Source organism: Gouania willdenowi, chromosome 6 (assembly GCF_900634775.1).
Source record: "Gouania willdenowi chromosome 6, fGouWil2.1, whole genome shotgun sequence".
Taxonomy (NCBI): domain Eukaryota; kingdom Metazoa; phylum Chordata; class Actinopteri; order Blenniiformes; family Gobiesocidae; genus Gouania; species Gouania willdenowi.
In genome coordinates this window covers 24,979,588-25,001,817 of record NC_041049.1, presented here as the reverse complement: position 1 = coordinate 25,001,817, position 22,230 = coordinate 24,979,588, and the positions used below count along the sequence as shown (strand labels likewise).

Below are 22,230 nucleotides of genomic sequence, written 5' to 3'. Positions count from 1 at the left end.
TAATAATTGTTAACTACATATGTGTAAAACTGTGCATAAAACTGTAACATGGTTCTTTCATTTTTGTGTCAAATTATAATTGACAATTTTTATAGAATTTACATGGTAATTACAATTACAAAATTAAATTTTCTGAATTCAATTACAGTTTAATTACTCTTACAACAGCAACATAATTTTTCAAATGCGATTACAATTAGAATTACACCAAAATTGTACTTAATTATCAATTACACGATTACAATTTGAATTGACCCCAACCCTGATCAGCACTCATGGAATGTGTGACGTCTCTTTTCCAATCAAATGACTAACTGTTGTATGAGTTGCATTGAGTCCCTTCCAGGTACCAAGTCCTGTTGGAAAATGAAATCTGCATCTTCATAAAGTTGGTCAGCAGCAGGAAGCATAAAGTGTTCTAAACTTCCTGGTAGACGGCTGCGTTGATCTTGGACCTAAGGAAACACAGTAGACCAACACCAGCACATGACATGGCACCTCAAACCATCACTGACTGTGGAAACCACAATACAATTATGGAGAAAATATGTTGTCCACTACAGACACATACACAGACTGAACTAGTCTATACTCACCCTCTGTTCTTTCTTTCTACTGCAGCAGCAGAACTTCAGGTTCTCCACAGCAGCACTGTGGATTACTCCATCCTGGAGTGTGTTGGTGAAGGCAACTTTGGGAAGGTGGTCAAGTGCCAGAACCTCAGCGACAATGAGACGGTGGCTGTAAAAATAATCAAGGAGGGCTTTGAAGAAGATCTTGAGCATGAGGTACTTGTTTGTACCTTCTATCATATTTGAGGGCTCAGGTTTTGCTACTTCTAAACTCTATGAAGAATATTTTTTGTTATTAATGTGTAATTACTTCAACATAGCAATGTACATTTCAGGACTTCTGTTCTCTTCAATGCAATTTTGGGAATAAACATATCTATTTTTATTTATTCATAACCTAATATTCCATGTACATATCATATCAATATACATGTAAATGTAAAGCTGATTTACACTTGTTTTTATAGCTTTTGTACCTATTACTGTATATATTTATTCATATCTAATACAACATTGAAAACAAACTTTGTTACCATTTGCACTTTTTTGATATTTGCAAAATAACATTATAAGATTATGTAAGACCTGTTGGAACCAGATGATGTATTTTAAATCAAACTGTGCATTCTTCTTCTTTTTTCTATTTTTTTTTTTTACAGATTTCTATGCTGAAGTTAATCAGTGTCCTTGATGCTGACTGCACAAATTTGCTCAAATTTTATGAGCATTTTGTGTACATGAACTACAACTGCCTGGTATTTGAGATTCTGGACGTCGACCTTTACACTGTAATGGAAAACCGAGAGTGGGAGTCCCTGAGTCTGACTGAAATCCGTTCTATTGCTGAGCAGGTATGGTTTATAACATTTGTTGTCAGAGTGCGTGTGTGTGTGTGTGTGTGCGTGCGTGCGTGTGTGTGTGTGTGTGTGTGTGTGTGTGACCTTTTAACCACAAATTAATGCAATATCATCCGACCAGCAGCAAAAAGGGGCGTTTTGGTTTGTCAGCGGGTACACCCCCTTTAAAGGCAGATACACCCCCTTCTTCTCATTCATTTTTGAATTGTAACTTAACGTCTGGTCTTGATCGGTATTTCATCTGACCAGCAGCAAAAGGGTTAGGTTAGGGTTAGGGTTACTTCTACTTCTACTTAGACTATGACGGAAGTCAAGTAGCGGAAATGATGTATTTTCAAACCTTATTGGTTGGTGAAAGGCCGATCAGATTAGTGTAAAGCCTAGCTCATACAGCAAACAGACAATGTTTATTCTAATCCTGTGTCTTCTGATCTTGTTTCTGCAGCTACTGGTGGCTTTAGATTCCCTGAAAGACCTTGGAATCATTCACACTGACATAAAACCTGACAATGTCATGGTGGTCAGTGGGAAGATCCAGCCATTGAAAGTCAAACTAATCGACTTTGGTCTGGCTATTACAACTTCCAGCATGGAGCCTGGCCTTGACATTCAGCCTCTAGGATACAGGTAGGAGGATTTCTCCTCACATGGCTTAGCTGTGGTTATGACAAACCTGTATTGTATTGTATTGATTTGTTGGTCACAGATTCTCACTCTTAACTCGTGTCCTTGCTCCTCAGGGCTCCTGAAGTCTCCATTGGCCTTCCCTTCAGCGAGGCCATTGATGTGTGGGGCCTGGGTTGTTTGCTCACATTCCTCTACATTGGAGAAAACCTCTTGTCTGTGTCCTGCGATTATCAGATGATGAAGCGTGTTTCAGAGCTTCTTGGTCTACCAAAGGACGACCAGCTCCAGGCCGGGGTTCACACCAGGAGCTTCTTTTGTGAGGATGAGGGAAGCCCAAAATGGCGATTGATGGTAAAACTGAAGTTTTTTTTCGGCAAACCTGAGTTCACCAAAGTTTAACTTTACAATGAACTTCATGACACTCATCTTGTTTTCTCAGACACCAGAGGAATATGAAGCTGCGAACAACATCGTACCTGAGGAGCAACAACGTTTCGTTGAGTTCTCTTCTTTGGATGATCTGGTTAATGTAAGTTTTGAATTAACATTTTCTATTTAAACATTTGTTTTTTGTCAATTTAAAAAAAGCAAGTTTTTAAGTTTAATAACTCTTAAAACATGGATGACATAGATTACTGTTTAAATATTCTAGATCATTTATTTGGAAAATGCTATTCATGATGAATGAGAAATTTCCTTTAAACAAAATCTGATGTAAATTCATGCAGTGTCCAAATCTATTCACTGTCCTGTTATTAAGTCTTGACTGCCATGAAGCTTGTGAGATATCCTGACCATAAACTACTCACTGATATGCCTGATGTGTGAGCTTGTGTAATAACCAGTGTCTTGTATTAAAATGCAGGTTCATCCAGGAGAAGAAAGTGGTGAGGCTGAGGACAGAAAAGCCTTTGTGGACCTGCTGAAGCAGCTCCTGTGCTTGGATGGAGATGAAAGGATCTCTCCCTGTCAGGCTCAGGTTCACCACTTCTTCACCACATCCCACCTCAACCAGCAGGAGACCAGCAGACACTATCAACCCTCCTCACAGGCTGATAACACAACATGCCCTGCATCTGGTGAAGAGTCTGTTCTGGATCAAGCCTGTGTGACAGAATCAAACGATGGTGACAGACTGAATTTGGCCGCTACATCCTGGGATATGTTCAATGTGACTCTGCCAGAAGAAGAACTTTCCCTCTCGTCAATCAGTTGTGATGCCTTGGTTGCAGAAGCTTCACATGATCTCCCTCCTGTAACTGATGTGAACCTGGTTTCTGTTCCCACTCCTCATACAATTGATCAAATTCTGGATCAGTCTTCAAGTGGAGCAAAAAAACGTTCTTTGATGAAGAGGATTCGAAGGCTTTTCCGAAGAATCAAGACTTTTTTTGTTAAGAAGTGAATCCTTATACATGTAAAAACATATATGTTCAATAGTTGGTTTTAGATCATTTGGACTTTCACAGATATATTTTATATATTTTTTATATTAAACAAATAAACATGTAAATATTTATTCTTTTGTTCTTGTTCCATGTTTGTGTTGTAGTTTAAGAGAATCTTAATTTTATATAATAAGTGACTTAAACTGGAGGTGATCAAAGAACAGGTGGAAAACGCTAGAACCTTGGTGTTCTGATTGACTCAGATTTGATCTAACTGCTTATTGTTAGATTAAATCAAAAACAGCCTTCCACCACCGCTGCAGTTGGATTTGCAGGTTTGTAAATTCTCGTTAAATTTTTGTTAAGAACTAATACTGAAACACACGCTAACACAAAACAATTCAGTCATAAAATTGTGACCAGTGACACCTGCAGAAGGGGCGGAGCCACGGTTGCCCTGACTTCCTGTTGTACTGGTCGCACTCCATCAATGTTGGGTGGAAATATGCCTGATCAGAATAAATGATAAACAAGAGTAAAACCTACACCAAGACCTAAATATCCTCTTTGTCAGATATTTGTCAGTTATCTGTATCAATGATCCTGATCATGGTACCATGATCATTCACACACTATTCCCATTAATAACCATACAGTAGGTCCAAATGTATGGGCATTAGGGCTGGGCGATATGGACCAGAACTCGTATCTCAATATTTTTTTCTCGAAATAACGAGACACAATATAAATCTTGATTTTTTTCAACTCAATAAAATCTTACCAAAAAGACCATTATAGGTTAAATTTGCTGCAAAATGCCACACAGGCATATTTATTACTAAACAGCTACACAATATGTTTTGGCATTTTTCTTCTAGGAGAAGCTAACAAGCTAATCTCAGGATTTATTTTCGCATTATTGAATTCAGCAGAATAACCAAACTAAAAACATAAAATCCCAATAACCATCTGTTTATTCCCAGACTAAGGTCTCTGGCAGAATCTGAAGGTGAATTGCACAATCTAATCATCATGAAGGTGAAAAGCAACATACATTGGGTAGATAATGAAGTGATAATTCAAGCCAAAAATGTATCTGTTTGAGCTTAAATCCACAGCTTGTAATTACAGAGCAGCTGCTGACAGTTTGTGTCTGTGGGGACTTTAGTCTGGGGGTGATGTTGGATTATTTGGCACTGGATATTCATCAAACAGAGATTGCAGACAACTTCAGGCGGAATGCTAAATCTTATCTCCCATTCATTTTACAAAAGCAACTTTTCAAAGTGTTTTTGTTTCCCCAGATGTGTAACTACATTCTTCATTTTTAACCCAGCTCACCTTTTACACACTCGGGTGATGACTCTGCATAACGTCTTTGATCTAATCACCATAAGAATGAACTTACTTTTTATGTGCAATGTCTTTTTAAAGTCTTGCTTGTTGTGATGATGAAATGTGCTTAAGAAATGCACCAATGGTAAAACTTTGGATTTTAAAGTGCTTCCTGTCAAGCAAACCTTTCTTTTTCAGCCCTCTCACCATCTTACAGTGATTTTTCTCTCAGGTCACACTTTTATAGCATCTTTAACCCTCAAAGCACACACTACCTAGGTTGTCCCTCTCTTATCTTCAATACACTCTCTCCTCCTAATGTAATTTATAATTTGATCAGATAAATCCATCTAGCTTTCAGATCACTGCCAACATTTTATCATCCTAATGGGAGAAAAAATGACTTCCCACAAGTTTAGTTTAACTTTGTTATATATGTTATTATTACAAAGCCGTAAGGAGTATGAAGACGTCACTTATTAACTTACCGGCTGTGTTACACTGAGCATGCTCAAGGTAAATGGGTCAGTGCCAAGTTCCCAGAACAAAGAGAAACGTGTGTTACTTTTTCTCCCGTGTATGCTAGCTAAAAGTGAGTGCTAGTTAACCACTTTGGTGACTGTCATGACGATAGACTGCTGCAGGAATGGCAAACGCTACAAACTTAATGAGCAATCCTCACATTTGTGCACAAATGCTAAGATGCTATGAGGCCAGTGTCTTCCTCAGCGACTCCTGAACCAATGATATTCTGGTAAAATGGGTACTTCAGTCATTTGCAATGAGAAAAACAAGGATAACAACTAACCCAAGGTAATAGGCTTATGAAGGTGTTGATTCAGTCAAACTAGTGCTAAGTGAGCTCCAATCGCACCAATGTTTCCCTAAATATACTCCTGTTCATTGGACGGTTAAAAGTTTACCAACAACAAATGGAAGACGATGTCAAGAACAGACTAAAAACTGGACTTTCAAAGTTGGCAGTAAAGCAGAGATGGCAACTTTTATCACAGCAGGGGACAGGAAAATGTGTTCGTCTGGCCCGAGGGGATACATTATCAGCATTAATGTCAGCAACCTGTAACATGTCAGGCCAACGTGAGCATTAATACAGGAAAGAACAACGTGTTTTTTCATGTTGTCTGTATTTTTGTAGCATTGTGTGTATTTTGTTGTCATTTTGTGTATTTTGTTGTCATTTTGAACATTCTTCTGCCATTTTTCATTTGTTTTTTTTTTTTTTGTAATTTTTTTTCGTTGTCATTTCTTGGTTGTATTTTTTGTAGGCGTTTTTTGTTTCGTTTTGTCATTTGGTGTATTTTTGTTGCCTAGCGTATATTTCTGTAATTCTGTATGTTTTTTGGAGTCACTTCATGTGTTTACTTGAGGGTGGCACAAAACTAGGCTGGCTTAGAGTATTTTAGGACCCCGTATGGTATAAAAGTAGACATTTGATTTAACGAGCAGATGAGATGAGGTGTATGAAGACTTCATCCCATGCTGAGTGGAGTTTGTATGCTTTCATTTTCCTTCATTCCTTCTGCAGGGAAAATACTAATCATGTAAAACTGAACCACTGAAGTGATTTTTCGGACTATAAGGCGCACCGGATTATAAGGCACACTATCAATGAATGGGTCTGACTGGGTCTATTTTCATACATAAGGCGCACCGGACTATAAGGCGCACCGGTTTGTTGTTATTATTATTATTATTAATAAGCAAAAACAAAATAGTCAGATAAGTCAAACTTTATTCAACTCATTATCAATAACTCTCAACATTGTTCAGGTTTAACACATAAAATACAGAACATTACACTCACTTTTTCACAGTTCAGTATGTTGAAGCACAGTACAGGTACACATCACTCCACGAGGCACCTGACTACGGTAGCCCTGAAGCACCAAAAATCCATCAAGAGGTGCAGCTTCATAGTTTACTGAAGTTGTACTAAAACATTTTGACATATTCATTTCATACATAGGGCGCACCTGATTATAAGGCGCACTGTCGATTTTTGAGAAAATGAAAGGATTTTAAGTGCGCCTATAGTCCGAAAAATACGGTAATATCTCATCGATAAAGTGGAGCACAAAATGTGGAATTCCCACTATTTTTTTTTTAATCACGTAAATTGCTCAGAATTTTCTGGTACGCTCTGTTTAAGCTCTAACTGAAAGTATCACAGCCCTGTTATAGAGAATAGAAATGGCAGCAAGTATTTCTGACACGAGACCACAAGGTCGGCCAGGAGTGTGTGTGTGTGTGTGTGTGTGTGTGTGTGTGTGTGTGTGTGTGTGCGCTCCCTACACTTCCACAGGGCGTTTCTACCCTAGGGGGCTACCAACGCTGACTGTTCACTTGATGAGTTGAAGTCAAGGTTATGAAAACAAATGACAGTTTCTATATTCGGTGGAGAAACTGCTGTTTGAGGTGATGTTCTGGGAAAGAAAAGGGGCAGAGATCAGCTTATTTTATGTAAAGTACAACTTGTCTTCTTTTGCTATAAAGTGACATGTACCAGTACAAACACTTATACGGTTTAGTCCAAAGTAGTTACAGTACATGACAAAATGTTGAGCCAAATTTTGACATTTTTAATTCAGCATCAACTAAGGGTGTGAAATAGTCAACCCACAATAACATATAAAATACAGTATGATATAGGGCTCACAATATGAAATACTCATGATACGATGTAAAAAAAATGAAAAAAAAAAAAAATTCCCAATGAAGAGTAACAAATGTGTAACAAATTTTGTTGATGAGAAACATTTTGACTGCAAAAGTTGGAGACAGTGTGTAGGAGTGTTTTGCTTTACAAATAAAGAATAATAAAGACAAATTTACCCAATCTGACTTAATATATATATATATATATATATATTTCTCATTTTGTATGTAGCTTGGTTGGAAAACTGACATTTTACGATGGTGCCACGGGGGGCGCTGTGCCCCGTGTGGTGAAGCAATGCAGGAATCCACAGGAAGCAGAAGAAGAAGAGCTTCCTGGAGCATCTGCTGTGGGTTCTTTGCTGAGAAAGAATGGTAGATTCTCAATCTAAAACTACTTTATGTACAAAACGAGTTATCTGCATTTCCCTGTTTTACTTTGTATGAGTGTAAATTGTGCCGCTTGTGACCGATGGTGTTGTAATTATGTCGGTGTTTATCGATGCATGTCACACGTGCCGACCGAGCATTTGGCCTAGCAAACTGTTAATGAAAGACGGCTAAAACCTTTAAGTTTGTGTTCTTTGAATATGTTATGATTGTTTTCTGTTCACGATTATACTGAAATATTTTAGTCTACAGAGAAAATGGTGTTCATGCCCTGCAGTGACACATATATGTGGAGCTAGCTCAGCTAGGTCGATAAAACTACTACTGTACGTATATAAAGGTTATATACTGATTTATTATAATATCTGTATTTTCGTTTGTTTTATTTCATTCGGGACAACCACTACAGTTGTTTATGCACATGACTGACACATTAGAACGTTGACGTACTGAAGTTTATGGGTTAAGTGTATTTCATGCATTTGTGATAATAAGCAAAAAAAAAAAGGAAAATTCCAAATTTATTTAACACTGCTCCTCTTCCTTTGAGCAATCAGGGAATAAAAGACCCCGAGATCTAGTTTTGTGTCTGGTTATTTTACATTACACTTGAACATAAAAGTTTTTGTCTTTATACTTTGAGCTTTCCATTCATTAGCTCCACTTTCATTACTGCAGCAATGTTTAGGCCTGTGTGTGATTCATATATTCTTCGTGTTTGGCTTTAACTGTTAATTAAACTTCTTCAATTCAACTTTATTTATATAGCACAAAATACAACAAAGTCATCTCAAAGCGCTGAACAAAATATAAAGTCCATAAGTAGCTTTAAGTAGCATGTGTGGAGTTATCGCTGCTCTCTCAGCCTTCTCCATGGCGTCTTTTACTTTAGTGGACCGAGTACAGTTACAATGAAATGCAGAGGATCTCTGTGAAATGTGCTGCTGGGTAGGGATCCGTGTGTTGACACAGGAAGCTGTGCGTTGCTGTGACAGAAACACACCTGAGAGTGAACATTTTACTGCTTTCATTCCATGCTTTGTCTCAACTTCTGCTTAGAAGACGCTTTAGTGCTTAAATGTGTCAAAAAACAGCCGCTCCACGTACATTTTGGTTCGTTTACAGACAAGCGTGCGCTGACCACGGTGTTTGCTCGCTGTTTCATCAATACACACAACCGTCTGAGTCGACGAAGTATCCATTTTGTAAACAGTGCAGTGTATAAGCTACTACGGCAAGAAAGAGGGACAAATGTCATTGCACCCCTTTGCAGTGTTTACTGGATTTTATTTCATGAACCTTTGAATTTTATTTTGCCATGTTTTTATATTGCGTTACATTCCTAGCATCAACAGTCCTCGGAGTAGGCAGAATATCTGGAAGGAGTTCACTCCATTGTGATAGTTCTCTTCATGAGATTCCACCTGGTCGAGGCACATCTGACTGTTACGACTGCTGTCGTATGTATTTTGCTTTGTGTTCTGCCGATGTTTCTGTGTTGTGTGCTGTGGGTGTGTCTCTATTAACAGCCAAGCCCAGACTGGACGTGTGGTCTGGAAAGAAAACGAGTCTTCGCTGGATTGGCTTAGCTTCTCTATGACTGTTGCTGTACGACTGTACAATAAAACAGTCTGAGGCATTGTAAATATGTATGTTTCTCCTTGCCCCCGCCAGTTAATATGTATATATCTCATCTGTATCATTTATTGTTATTATTATTATTATTGTCGCCTGTTAATATGTACTGTATGTATCTGTATCCTTTATGCTTTCTAGATATTTTTTTAATCTATATTTGTATTTATGTATAGCTTATTTTATTGTTTTGTTAATTTCATTTTCTCTTCATTGCACTATTTTTCAGGTTTTTCTGTGTTGCCTTCTGTTATTTTTTTATTGAGCTTTCATTAATTTGAATAAAGAATCTCTACTCTATTCAGTGGAGGCTGGCTAGATAAGGATTGAAAATGGCATTGGCTGACACCAGAGAGGGTTCAGAGGGCGGGTCATCCTAACCCTGCTCCAATCAGCACCCAGCGCGTTCTTCTGTCCTTCTGACAGTTTGACAACGAGTCAGATGCTAGAGTGGTTTGTTTCATTATAGGTCTTTTAGTTGAGCTCAGTTGGCTAAAACGTATGTTCTTTTCATTTGTGTTCTGCGCAACTTTGTTTGTAATGATCCTGATCTTATTTGTGGCAAATAAATAGCTCTAATTTTGTAAAACGTGTGTTGGTGTGCTGCTTGAGGCTGGTTTAGGGTGGTTCTTTTATGTGCTGTTCAGTAGCTCCTATAAGCATAACAGGACAGAAAGCTTGATTTATTTAGCTTGTCATCTTTCTTCCACAAGGAATTTCATTCAATTAGAAAAAAAAACCCATTTCTGCATGAACACAGCAAGTATGGAGAGTAAAAACTTAGCTTGTAAAAACTCCCTTTTCCTCACCCCACCAAGAGAGAAATAATTTTGCTCTTTGTCAAATAAGTAAGTTTTATGTTTTGCCTTAAGTGGAGTAGTAGCCTCCTGTACTGAAACTAGTAACTGGTACTATAAATGAGGAGCTGAATGTTAAAAAGCAGGTTGTAGCTAATCCCCCTTCTGACCCTCGTATACCCACCACACTGCTCATACTGCTTACACATCATGTACACAGATGTCCACCCCATACTCATTCTCATTCCACTCACAGATAGTTTAGCACCGGGTGTTTCCGTGCAGGCAGACCTGCTTATACTGTATCATGTTTTTCTGCAGTCTGTGCCTTCTCCTCGCCCTTTTCTCTCTTTTCTGTTTCGGGGTGTCTTGAAGCTGATGATGACAGTTCCTGATCTATGGTTCAAGGCTCAACTAGTCTGGGACACTCTCATGTTTTATATCTCCATCCTGTTTTGCTCTTTCTGTCCACTAACCCCAACCAGTCAAAGCAGATGGCTGCCACCTCTCCTGGTTCTGCTGGAGAGTTTTTCCTGTTAAAAGGTAAAAAAGTTGTTCCTCCCCACTGTAGCTGTTGCATGTTCATGTGGATTTGTTTGGTTTTTTCTCAAGAATTGTATATTTTGATAACACTTTGAGATGAGTATTGTTGTAATTTGCGCTATATAAATAAAGTTTAATTGATGTGAATTGTTTATGTGTCAGTATTACCCCACAACTCATTACAATGGATGCGTTTAATAAGCACAGTAAGGCCTATAAATGCAAAATGTGATAAGGGTAAAATCCTGCAGACAGCTGTACGTGGGGAAGGAGCAACTCTTCTTTGGCATTAGTGCGTCATGTGGTGTTTGGACTCTGACCTGTTCTTTTTGAAAAGACTCCATTAAAAGGACCACATAGCTCAAGTAATGAGGAGGAAGAGGGACTCTAACCAAAGGCTGTGATGTAAACACAGCTGCAGCTGCTTTAATAAGCTGCAGTTTGAAGAAGCAGGTGCAGGAACGTGATGGAGGCTTCAGCTTCACCAATGTCCAGGCTTCCCTGGTTGGCTTTCTCTCATATAGTGCTGAATTCTTCACTTTAGTTCTGTTTTTAGAAAAGATGAGGCATCTCTGTATGAATGTATTTATGTACCTTGTGCACAGGGGGACGCTCCTAAATTTTAGAAATCAATGCTTCACTGGATGGAGAGCCGGTCTACAGTAAACTCATTGTCATGTCCCATAAAAAGCTTGCATCGGACTGCCACTTTGGATTTGTCGTTACGCACTCCTTTGGCAGCGTTTTCCTTCTCTGAATCAATAGAAGGTGATGACTCACTGTCCTCTGGGTGAAAGAAAGCATTCCAGAGGGTCGACACCACAGCTGAACAGATCATCATCCGCCCTCTCCTGTCCTTGAAAGATCTATACAGTATTCTCAGAAACCCATCCTAACTGCTGCCTGCAGCCACACGTTTCAGCTCAGTAATAGCAAGAACAAGCTGTTTCTATGCCAGAGCCATGATTGCATTTAACGCTGAGAAAATCTGAATGTAATTCACTGGTTATTTATGCAATAACTACAGTGTAAGAATGTAGAATGCTTGGTGTGGTATTTTTTATTATTTGAGTTTTTAACACTTTGGCAGAGATGAAGTAATGGATTACAAGTACATTACTGTAATTGAGTTGCTTTTATGGGTACTTGTACCTTTTTGAGTATATTTCTAAATCAGTAATTTTACTTGTACTTAAGTATGTTTTAAAAGAAGTAAAGTTATTAATTACATTTCTACACCCAACTCTTGCTGAGTAAATTATCAATTTTTATTTATTTAAAGATGTCAGATTTATTGAGTTCTTTAGGAACATCAGTGAAGAATATACATGACTGTTTTAATGTTGTTGGGTTTTTTGTTTTACGCTTTCTACTTTTTTCCCACTAAAATCCCCACCCAAAAAAAAAAAAAAATCTAAATTAGTGAAAGGATGGGTGAGAACTGTGTGGGGTTTTGTGTTCAACATGTTCATTTGAGGTGCTCCTCAGGTGCTGTATGGATGAAGACTGTGAGTCGAAACGCATTGACCTGACATTCCTGTGATGAATAAAGGGTTTTTTCCCTCAAGAGTTCCACGGATCCTCAGTTTTGGCTGCCACTGGTATTTTGCATTGTTTTTTAACACAGTAAAAAGGCAAGTCACTGATCCCCGTCTTCTTGCACTGACAAAATAAAACAGTTGGACTAACTTCACTGAATCTATACTATAATTCAAGGGAGGTCGGTGTGTGTGTGGAGCAAATATCTCCCCGACGCTTTGCGAGTTCGACCTGAAACGCGGTGTACGGGTTCCAAATACCCCGAGTGTGTGTACCTGTTATTTTGGAGTAATTTGGTCATTTCAAAATGTTTATTTTAATTTGATTTCACTTCTGGACGGCCCCGAAATGAAACCTATTCAGCTTTTGACCTCAGGGTGTGAGGGGGCGCTATCGCACCATCTGTTGAGAGACGACTTCCAGCATCCATTTTGATCACAATTGAGACGACTTCCGGTATCCTTTTTGAAGGCGAAACAGATGAACTGTGAATCAACTGCTATTCATCCACGTTCCAAATACCCCGAGTGTGTGCATCTGTTATTTTGGAGTAATTTGGTGAAGCAAAACGGTCAAAACATTAATTTTATAATTACGGCTCCCTCGGTAACAGTGCGCTACGTCTGGTTCCGTGTTCATGACGTCACCATGTCGCAGGTTTGGGTTAAAAAAGAAAAGGTCAATATTCAAAACGTTTTTGTACCGCTAAAAGTCATTAAAGTTAATATTTCATGGTTATTTAATATTATTTCCGTGATTCCAAACTGAGCAGTGGCTGTGCTGACGGACGTTAGACGACCTTATCACAAACTATCTGATTATTCAGACAGAGGAATGTAAGGTTTTTGTGGGTCCACAACACGGCTCTACTTTGATTATTGTTTGTTCTGCGCAAGGGTAAGTGTTCTTATATTATTCTATGTGCTAAAGGATGCTAAAAAATACATCAAACAAACAAAAATACATCAAACAAACAAAAAAAATGAGTATAAAAAAACAACAAACACATTTATCATGCACATGTCCCATAGAATTAAACCAGGAAAATTGCACCCACATTTTGCGCCCACAATTATACCCCTTATGCTCCCACATGAATGCATACTTCCGACGGGCACTGTATTAGTTTAAATAATTCAGTGAATTCAAACAATTTCAATATCTTGGCGTAGTCTTTGATTCCAACTTGAATTTCAAGCAGCATGTTAAGAAAATTGAGCATATAATTAAATTCAATCTGTCCAATTTTAAACATATTAGACCTTTTCTCACCACAGAATCGGCAAAGGTCTACGTACTGTATATGCGTGCCATGATATTCAGCCACATAAACCACTGTTATACCACTTGGTCTCATACCTCAGAGACTATCCTGAAGCCATTTATGTATTATTTGTATCGTGAGCTGTTGAATGACTACTGTACTAACCTGCCTTAGGACAACGGATGTGCTAACTCCGGCATATTTGTTGTTGTTCTATGCTGAGATGTTGATGAATATGCGTTGTCCTAAATCGAATAAATAAATAAATGTTTCAAATAGCAACACCTAAATGAGTTAAGTTCTTTAAAATTAAGTTAGATTAAATTAGATCAGGAGTCTGCTACCTTTACTCACAAAGGAGCCATTTTGCCTAATCTCGCCCGGATTAAAGTCGAAAAAAGTACCTTCTCAGTGAAGACAATTGTGTATACAATTCTATACAGCTAAAAATAATATTGAATAATTTTATGAGTTTGTGTTTTTAAAGGGCTACAAATTTGACAATGCATGATCATGTTGGTCAACACATGCCAATTGTTAATTTGCTGCAACATATCAAGCATGCATATTAAGCCGGCATGTTGGCAAGTTAAATAAATCTTTCATCACACAAATAAAATCTCTATTTTCTTCCAGCATAGTCTTTTTGTTAGTTTAGTTATCTTACCAGGGATTTAAAAGTTAAGGTTAGCCACTGGTGCAGGAAAGTTCATGGTCTCTATAGATGCTGCAGGATGTGAAGTAAAAAGGTTATTGCACAATGTAATTTATTTCTAAGTTAACCTATTGTTTTATCAGAATTGTATTTGAAGTTAATATCATTAATCATCAATGCTCTAACAAATAACAATTCATTATTATATAGGGAGCCATTGTAAAAAAGTCAAAGAGCCACATGAGGCTCCAGAGCCGCAGGTTGCAGACCCCTGGTTTAGAATAACACAATGTATTTGATTGACATGGTCTTACTAATTTGATTGTTCTCAAATAAATGTTTTGTATTAAAATAAATGCAAGTCAAATTAATTTCTCTTTTGTTTTTTCAACTCTTTAATTCGTATAACACAAAAGTAAAATCCTGCTCATTTCTATTCTTTCCTTTCCTTCTGCCCTTTTGAGACTACAGCACTCAGGAGCCGTTAAGGCCTTGCTCAGGGGCCACAGCTATGACCCACAGTGGGGTTCGAACTAGCGAGCCTTCAGTTCCTAGTTCTCTTCCATAACTCTTAGGCCACCACTCCGCTTCAAACCTGATACTTTAGTTGAATAAAAATGACTTGTGTAGTAACTTTGACATTTAGTTTACAGTTTGGTTTATAACAAAAATGACAATTTTACGTTGGCCAAAAATATAAAACTAAACATAAGAAACTTTAGAGAAGCCAAAGACGACATGACGTCATGGCAGCATCACAAGAAACCTATTTGATGCAGGTTCACTTAAATGAGAATAGCAGGATTGTAGACTGCCTTCATTAAAGCAGAAATCTGAATGAAACCCACTCAGGACTTTGAGCTACTGCTGAAATACTATTTTTAGAGAATATGTATACTGTATATTACTTGAGTGTAAGCCTACACTAATTGTACACTTCAATGTCCAATATAAACATGCCTTTTCTGCACCTTCACCTTAGTCTAGAATCTCAGTTGGTATTTTGTGAATAGGAAGTATGTCCAGAGATGCAGTTGATTATCTCAGTTGAAAGATGAGTTGAGAGCCAGTGGCAGTTTGTGTTGTTTTATTGTGAAAACGTCAGACAGAATGAAGCATTGGATGATCCACACGCTGTTCTCTCACACTTACTCTACAGTACACTGTCATTAATGAATGGTTCAAGCACGCTTTAGAAAGAACAGAATCTAAGGTAGAACAGTAAAACCTTGTCTCGTAGGCAAACGCCAGTTTGGGAAAGTTGTGTTGGCGTCAGAGAGGAAGCAGTGTAGGTAGTTGTTAGAGGAATAAATAAATAAATAAATGGCGCTCGTCCGAACAAGTGTCACACTTTTCCTTGACAACCTTTCCTGTCAGAGTTAGCGGCTTAACAGAGTGTGAGAGCACACACACACACACACACACACACACACACACACACACACACACACACACACACACACACACACAGTCACAATCCAGCAACATGTACTCAATTTGGTATCTCGGGAGCATTCATAGCTTTTTGGATCACGTTTTATCCAAAGTAACCAAGTTGGGATCATTCACGTCTGAAATCAAAGCTATGCTGAGGGACGAGTCTCATTACTGATGTCAGCAGAAGTCAACAACTAGACAATATGTAGATTATTACTATTCTTATATACATTAAGCAGGAGTTTAAAATCTAAAAGATGAGTACTCTAATTTATTCTGTTAACTCACAATACATACAAGTTAACATGACTCAGGTGGAAGGATACGTTATGGACACTGACCTCTGGCTCTCACTGGCATGTGCACTTTCCACTTGAATTTATATATATTGGGCTTTATTGACATTATTAAAAGTGCACTGAAAAATGAGGAGCCTGCTGATTTAAGCATGTAAATGGTCTTACCATATATTATTGTACTCCACTAGGAAGGGCAAACTGTTCTGGTTTATCTTATTTTGATGACATATGATCCTTAACTACACATTATATTTCTGCATTGTGTTAACGCTACTGTTTTTCTATGTGATTGGTGAATATCTGGAAAAAAAAATCACATTTACTGCTTCAATTATTTAAACATTTAACTTTTTTTTAAAGTGCCACCACTATTTTAACTGCCTCAGATAGCAGGCAATAAGTTCCCAAATTGACAGTAGAAGAAAGTGGAATTAAACTATTTAGATATAATATAATTCTTCCTGACCTGCTCAATGTAAGGATGATTTGCAAAAGTGTTTCTTAGTTTAAAGAACGTAGGTTGGATCACGCTGAGTCAGCTTTTTGAAGCCAAAAGCAAGTTGTTGCACTTTCAGGGTTTTCCCGATTACCATTTAAAACGTATCCAACCAGAATGTGATTTGTTTAGTTTTGGGGAGAACTTTGGGATAAATTACAACTCCTCTCAGACATATCTTGAAACATGAGCCTGTTTTTATGCGTTTTTGAAAACACTTTTACTGTAAGCATGAGCTGAGAGTCTAAACTTCTATTCTGAATTAATCACATGCCTGAGGGCAGTGTGTGTTTGAACGTTGAGATGCTCCCAAAGGCCGTTATTTTTCTATGAATTTAACTTTATAAAAGTGCAAGTGAAATGCTGCACACCACCTTATAAAGGAACATATTAAGGATGTTATGAACACTCCTTTAAGGTTCAGAAGCAGGCTGCTTTCATATTCGCTTTCAAAAAAGGCACACGTTGACATTGAGTGTGTGTGACTGTGTATGTGCATAGCAACCAATAGTTCTCAATCGATATCACATTCAAGCATGACAGTTAAAAAAACAACAGCAGAGTGAATGACATCATATCAAGACTGTACGAAAACATCCCACGGTGGGACTTCAGGTCTGTCCCACATGAAACAGGCAGAGAAGGTGTAAGAAAAACACTGCTGGGTTTGTCCTTCTGTGCTCATGATATGAAATGGCATTTTACTTCAGATAAAAACGTCATCGTCAGCTAAATCTCAGTGAAGCTAATGTAACTCTAGGAGGGTCTGCTCTCATTAGCTTATTTACACCAGGACAACTACAATACCAGTGTACGTACACGTGTTCAAAGATTGTACAATACACCTTTAAACATTTGTTGTAACGAGTTGAGATGTTTTTTGAGAGCATACATGATATTTTATGTGACAGTTGTCAGCAACGTAGCGTAGCTTAATTAGCCTCTGTTGAAGCTGCATCAATCCTTAGCGGACCTGATCCTTTCCGATCCTTTCAACGAATGCGCGAAATGTGTCTACATCCGGTTTGTACTATTTAAAAGGTTGAAAACTTCCTATTTAAAGATAATTAGAAATGTATGTTTTGAGGGAAATCTGATTTATTTTGGTATTTATTTTATTTTCTGTTTGGTTTTTGATAGTCAATGCTGTCGTGTGTTTTTATCCGTTTTTGTGTATATTGTCTTGCGATGGTTTTTCCTTTTTGTCGTTTTTTTTTTTTTTTTAAATTAACAATTGAAAACGCAACAAAACAGCCACATAGATACTGGCCGGTTTACACTCAGATATAATGTCCTAGGAGCAAAGATTGCGAGTAAAGGAAGTGATGTAGTCTAGGCGCACGCATTGAAAGGTTCTAAAAGGATCAGGCCCATAAAAGGATTGGGTATTGACAAGCAGGTACCGTAAACATAGGCCACATTGCTAACTACCATATATGTGAATGCAGGTGATAGCCTCCATTCACACATAGTTGAATTGTTTTGACACCTAAACATGGTAAATGTGATATGTAGCATCTCATAGGGATTTCTGTTTTACAGCGAGTAAAGCAGTATTTTCTGCTATGCTAGTGTTGTCAGTGTATTTGTTTCCCTCAGTAGCACTTTGTACATAGTGATTGAAAACAAACGTTAGTCTTCCATCTCTCAATTTCATATAAACATGTATAAGCTATGCCTTGGGTTTAATTTAAAACAAGATTCTAGTTCATGCATTGGAAACCTCAGCCATGAATTGAATTGGCTGCTGTTAACCAAACTAAGCGCTCCTAAAGCTGTGCTAGATGACCCAAACTCTCAGCATTATGGAATAACACTTTCCTTGAAGCTCTGACAGTCAGCAAATAAAGACCGTCGCAGTAGCAGTAGTCATCCTTAAGAAAAAAAAAACACACACATGTTTACACAACATGTGTTTTCTTTTCGTACTGTAGCTCAGTCTTTGAAAAAGACATCGTCCAGAAACAACTTCTATTCTGTTCTTGTTTGGGTATAAACCTTGGTGGTAGATCAACAGTTAAGAATAGAAACAAAAAGACATAATGAGATGGTTCGGTTTCATCCAGCGTCCGCAGAGGCGTCTGAGAAGCCGCTTCTTTTGGTTTTCTATTGTTTGCCTAACTGAACTACTCTTTCCCTCAGGGTCTTTCACAGTCATAGACATGAACTTGGTTCTGTGTGCTTTTTAGCATTTTTCCACAACAGGACAAAGTAGAGGGAGGATCTGTAATGGCTTGTTTGCTGGCTCAGCGCTCCTTTGTGTCTCGTTTGGGCTTCCATTTTGGAAAGAAAATGAGTGGTTTAAACCGAGGCATGGTGTCTACAGAGCTGCTGCCTGTGCTTCCTGCTATAATTGCTGAGTCAGCCACTGTGTGCCATTAACAACAGCAGGAGAGCTAAATAACAAGACAAATATGTAAGTTTATGTGTGCGCGTGGGTGTGTGTTGATGCATGCCTGACTCGGGAGAAAAATACACCTTTTGTTTGGAGCGGGAGTTGGAGTGCTTCAAGGCGAGCTTTAATGCCAGCTGAACATGTCCCTGAGGGAAATACTGTATGTATGAGATGTTTACCAGCTCTCATCTACTCACTAGACGTGACATCATCACCAGGAAAACCTCGCAGTGACGTGGATGAACCAAAGCATCCATAAATAGTCATCTCATCTAGAAAACACTTCTTTTTGATACCTAAGATGGACATTTGTAAAATAAGATATGGGGCTATAGTAGTGCAGTGTTTTTGTGGATTTGGGAACTCACTGGAGACACAATTTAGAAAAAGTTGTTGAAGCAGACATCGTTCAGGTTATTTTTCTAATGCACGTTTATAACTTGTTTAATCTCTATGATGGATTGGTTTAGGGATTCAAAAACGGTCAGCAATATGGAGCTCCAATTGTAAAGTTGAGCATGCTAAAATAAACAGCAATATTTAGCAACAAACCATGTTTGAAAAACATGTATGAATTTTTTATGCTACTTTTGACCAGATTTATAACAATAATAATAATCATCTAAATGTACATGTTAATTATTAGTTATTCTTATTATCTTGGTATTATTATCTTGTTATATTATTTTATTTAGTTTTGCACATATTAGTCTTTAACTACTGTTTATATTTCTGTTTATATTTTTTCTAGTTAATTGTTATTATTTAATGTTTACATTGTTAGAGAGAGCACAGTTCACCAAGTCAAAGTCCTCGTGTGTATAACATACATTACAGGAAGTTGATTCTGATTCTGATTAAATCTAAATCTAAACAGTGAATTTGATTATTAGCTAAATATTTAGTTTAACCGGTGACATTTAGATTTAAAATTTAGGTTTAGATGTAACCTTTGACGTTTGGATTTAGATTTAACCTTTGACATTTAGATTTAACATTTAGATATAACTTTAATATTTAAATGTAACATTTAGATTCAATATCTAACATTTAGATTTATTATCTAACATTTAGATGTAACATTTAGGTTTTAGATTTAGAGTTAACATTTAGACTTAACATTTACATTATATTTGTACAAGAGAAAAAAAAAATCACAAATATTTCTGTAAATCTGTTTAAAAGCAACATAAAAATTATTCCCAAACGTTTTTAAATGTGGTTTGTTGCTAAATGCTGCAAAAAGTTGCTGTTTATTTTAGCATGCACAACTTTACGATTTGTGCTCCATACAGCAATGGCAGTGATGACATCATTATGAAATCAACAGGTTTATAAAGTATTACAGAGATGATTAAAAAACTTTAAAAAAAAAATCTGAAGCTTTAATGGACAACTGGTTAGCTAGTACAACAAAAAAGCTAACACGCAGAGCATCATATGTGTGTGAGTGTGTGTATGATGCTGAGATCTTTGTCACCTTCTACACTGACATTTAGTGGGAACACAACTGCCCCCTCAGGTCATAGATGTTCCTGTTCAGTCAGATTGGATTAGCACATCCCACCTGTTACATTGATTGTCTTCCTATCCAAAGGAGAACATGGAAAGGGCACACTTTTCATCCTGTGTGGACTTTTTTTTTAGCGATAGTTTGTTCATCAATTTCACCTGGTCACATTTGTATTGTCTATACCCAAGTTGTCATGATAAACAAGAGCCGTCAGAGAGTGCAAACATGATCCTGACCACAGCACATTGATCATTCATACTTTAAAGGCTTGGAAATTTCTATCCTTATATTCATGCACAGCCTCATTTTTATTGAAAAATCATCATGAATTTCAAATCCAATACAAATGAAACACATTTAATGAAGATGGGTCACTGATGAGAAATATGTTTTTTTCTATTTTTGATACTGATCCAGAATCAGTATATTGATCCAAATCCCCTCCAAAAAAAGGTCTACCTCTGGTTAAATGTTTGTGAAAATCCGTTTTTGTACTTTTAATGTAATCCAGCAAACAGAAAAACAAATAAATAACTGCATGTTGTATCTGAATGTCTCTCGATGAAATGCTAGCCTCAAATGTAAATGTCGGATGTGTAAATTCTATCAAAAGTATTCAGGAAAATATCAGCGAGAAATCAGCATTTTTCCTTCGTTTGACGGAAATGAAGGAAAAATGCTTCATTTCCCTGAAGCAATGTCAAAGAAGACATTTGACATGTCAAACGTCTTTTCAAAAATGCATTTGTCTTTTTTTTTTTTTTTTTTTTTTTTGACAAATTGTTCCTTCTCTTCCCTCTTCCATTTAGAGTTAAAAATATATGTTTTATACAGTTTGTCCAAACTAGGTTCAACTAATATGTCATATTTAAGCATTCCAGGGTAAATACACAACACAGGCAGGAAAGGACCCGCTAAGAGCCTTCACATTTCCATCTGATACTGGAGTGTTAGTCTTTCCTGTTTCACCGGGCAGAACATCAGGATGAATTTATAAAAGCTTGTTTCATGTTCGTGGGAGTTTTTTGCAACCAAGGAAGCTGTCTGCTTTCATTAGTCTGGAATCCAGCAGTGTCAGCAGGTTTTCAACCCTAATTCAGGTAAGCTATTGATGAAACAATGCTAGAGATTTTGTCGAGCCTTGGCACCCGGTGGTTTTCTTTCAAACTTCTCATTAAGTGTAAAACTGGAGGGATTTAGAGATAGAATAATATGTCAGAAAGAGGAAGCTTTCTTTATGTCTGGCAAGAAAGCTGAGATGCTCTCCACTTTTTTGATTTTTTTCCGTTGCATTCCCTTGTGATGCTTACCCAACAGCTTAATTTATGCTATGTAGTGGAGTTATTAACCTTGACATTGCCTAACATTAATCACAGTACTGTACGCAGTGCGTGCCCAGACTATGAAATGCATTTTATTGGTTGTTTGCATGCCCACCACCAGGCCTCAGCTATTACATTTATTGGACATTCATATTGGATTTTATTCTGACATGATGTAATTATCTTGTTTTCTATTTCCACAGTGGGATAAAATTTGTAGCCAGATTCATTTTGTCCCAGTTTTATCTAACTCAAGCTTAGATTTGTTGCAATTTTATAGCTATCCCTCTCCAATTTTGGGCGGTTCGTAATGGGAGCCCATATGTTCAGCCACATTCTAAGAAGAAAACTTGTGTAAGCATTTCTTTTTAGGTCATTTATCCTAGACCGTGTTGAACATACCCTGGAAGATCGTGATAAGGAACATTCATTTGACAGCAATCTGATGTCTGAAGTCTTCAGCTGTTAGTGGCACCAAATGTTTGGCCAG

The 22,230-nt window shown here is 37.5% G+C and overlaps 1 protein-coding gene across 1 annotated transcript; it reads left to right on the top strand.

Annotated features, from left to right (window-relative positions):
- The first annotated feature begins 423 nt into the window (after window positions 1–423).
- LOC114465890 (homeodomain-interacting protein kinase 2-like) lies at window positions 424–3,315 on the top strand. The gene is made up of 7 exons (XM_028451212.1): window positions 424–788; window positions 1,232–1,423; window positions 1,875–2,056; window positions 2,170–2,407; window positions 2,496–2,585; window positions 2,922–3,164; window positions 3,289–3,315. Exons 1-7 carry the CDS (start codon window positions 492–494, stop codon window positions 3,313–3,315), a joined length of 1,269 nt encoding a protein of 422 aa, XP_028307013.1. The 5' UTR covers window positions 424–491.
- The last annotated feature ends 18,915 nt before the right edge of the window (window positions 3,316–22,230 follow it).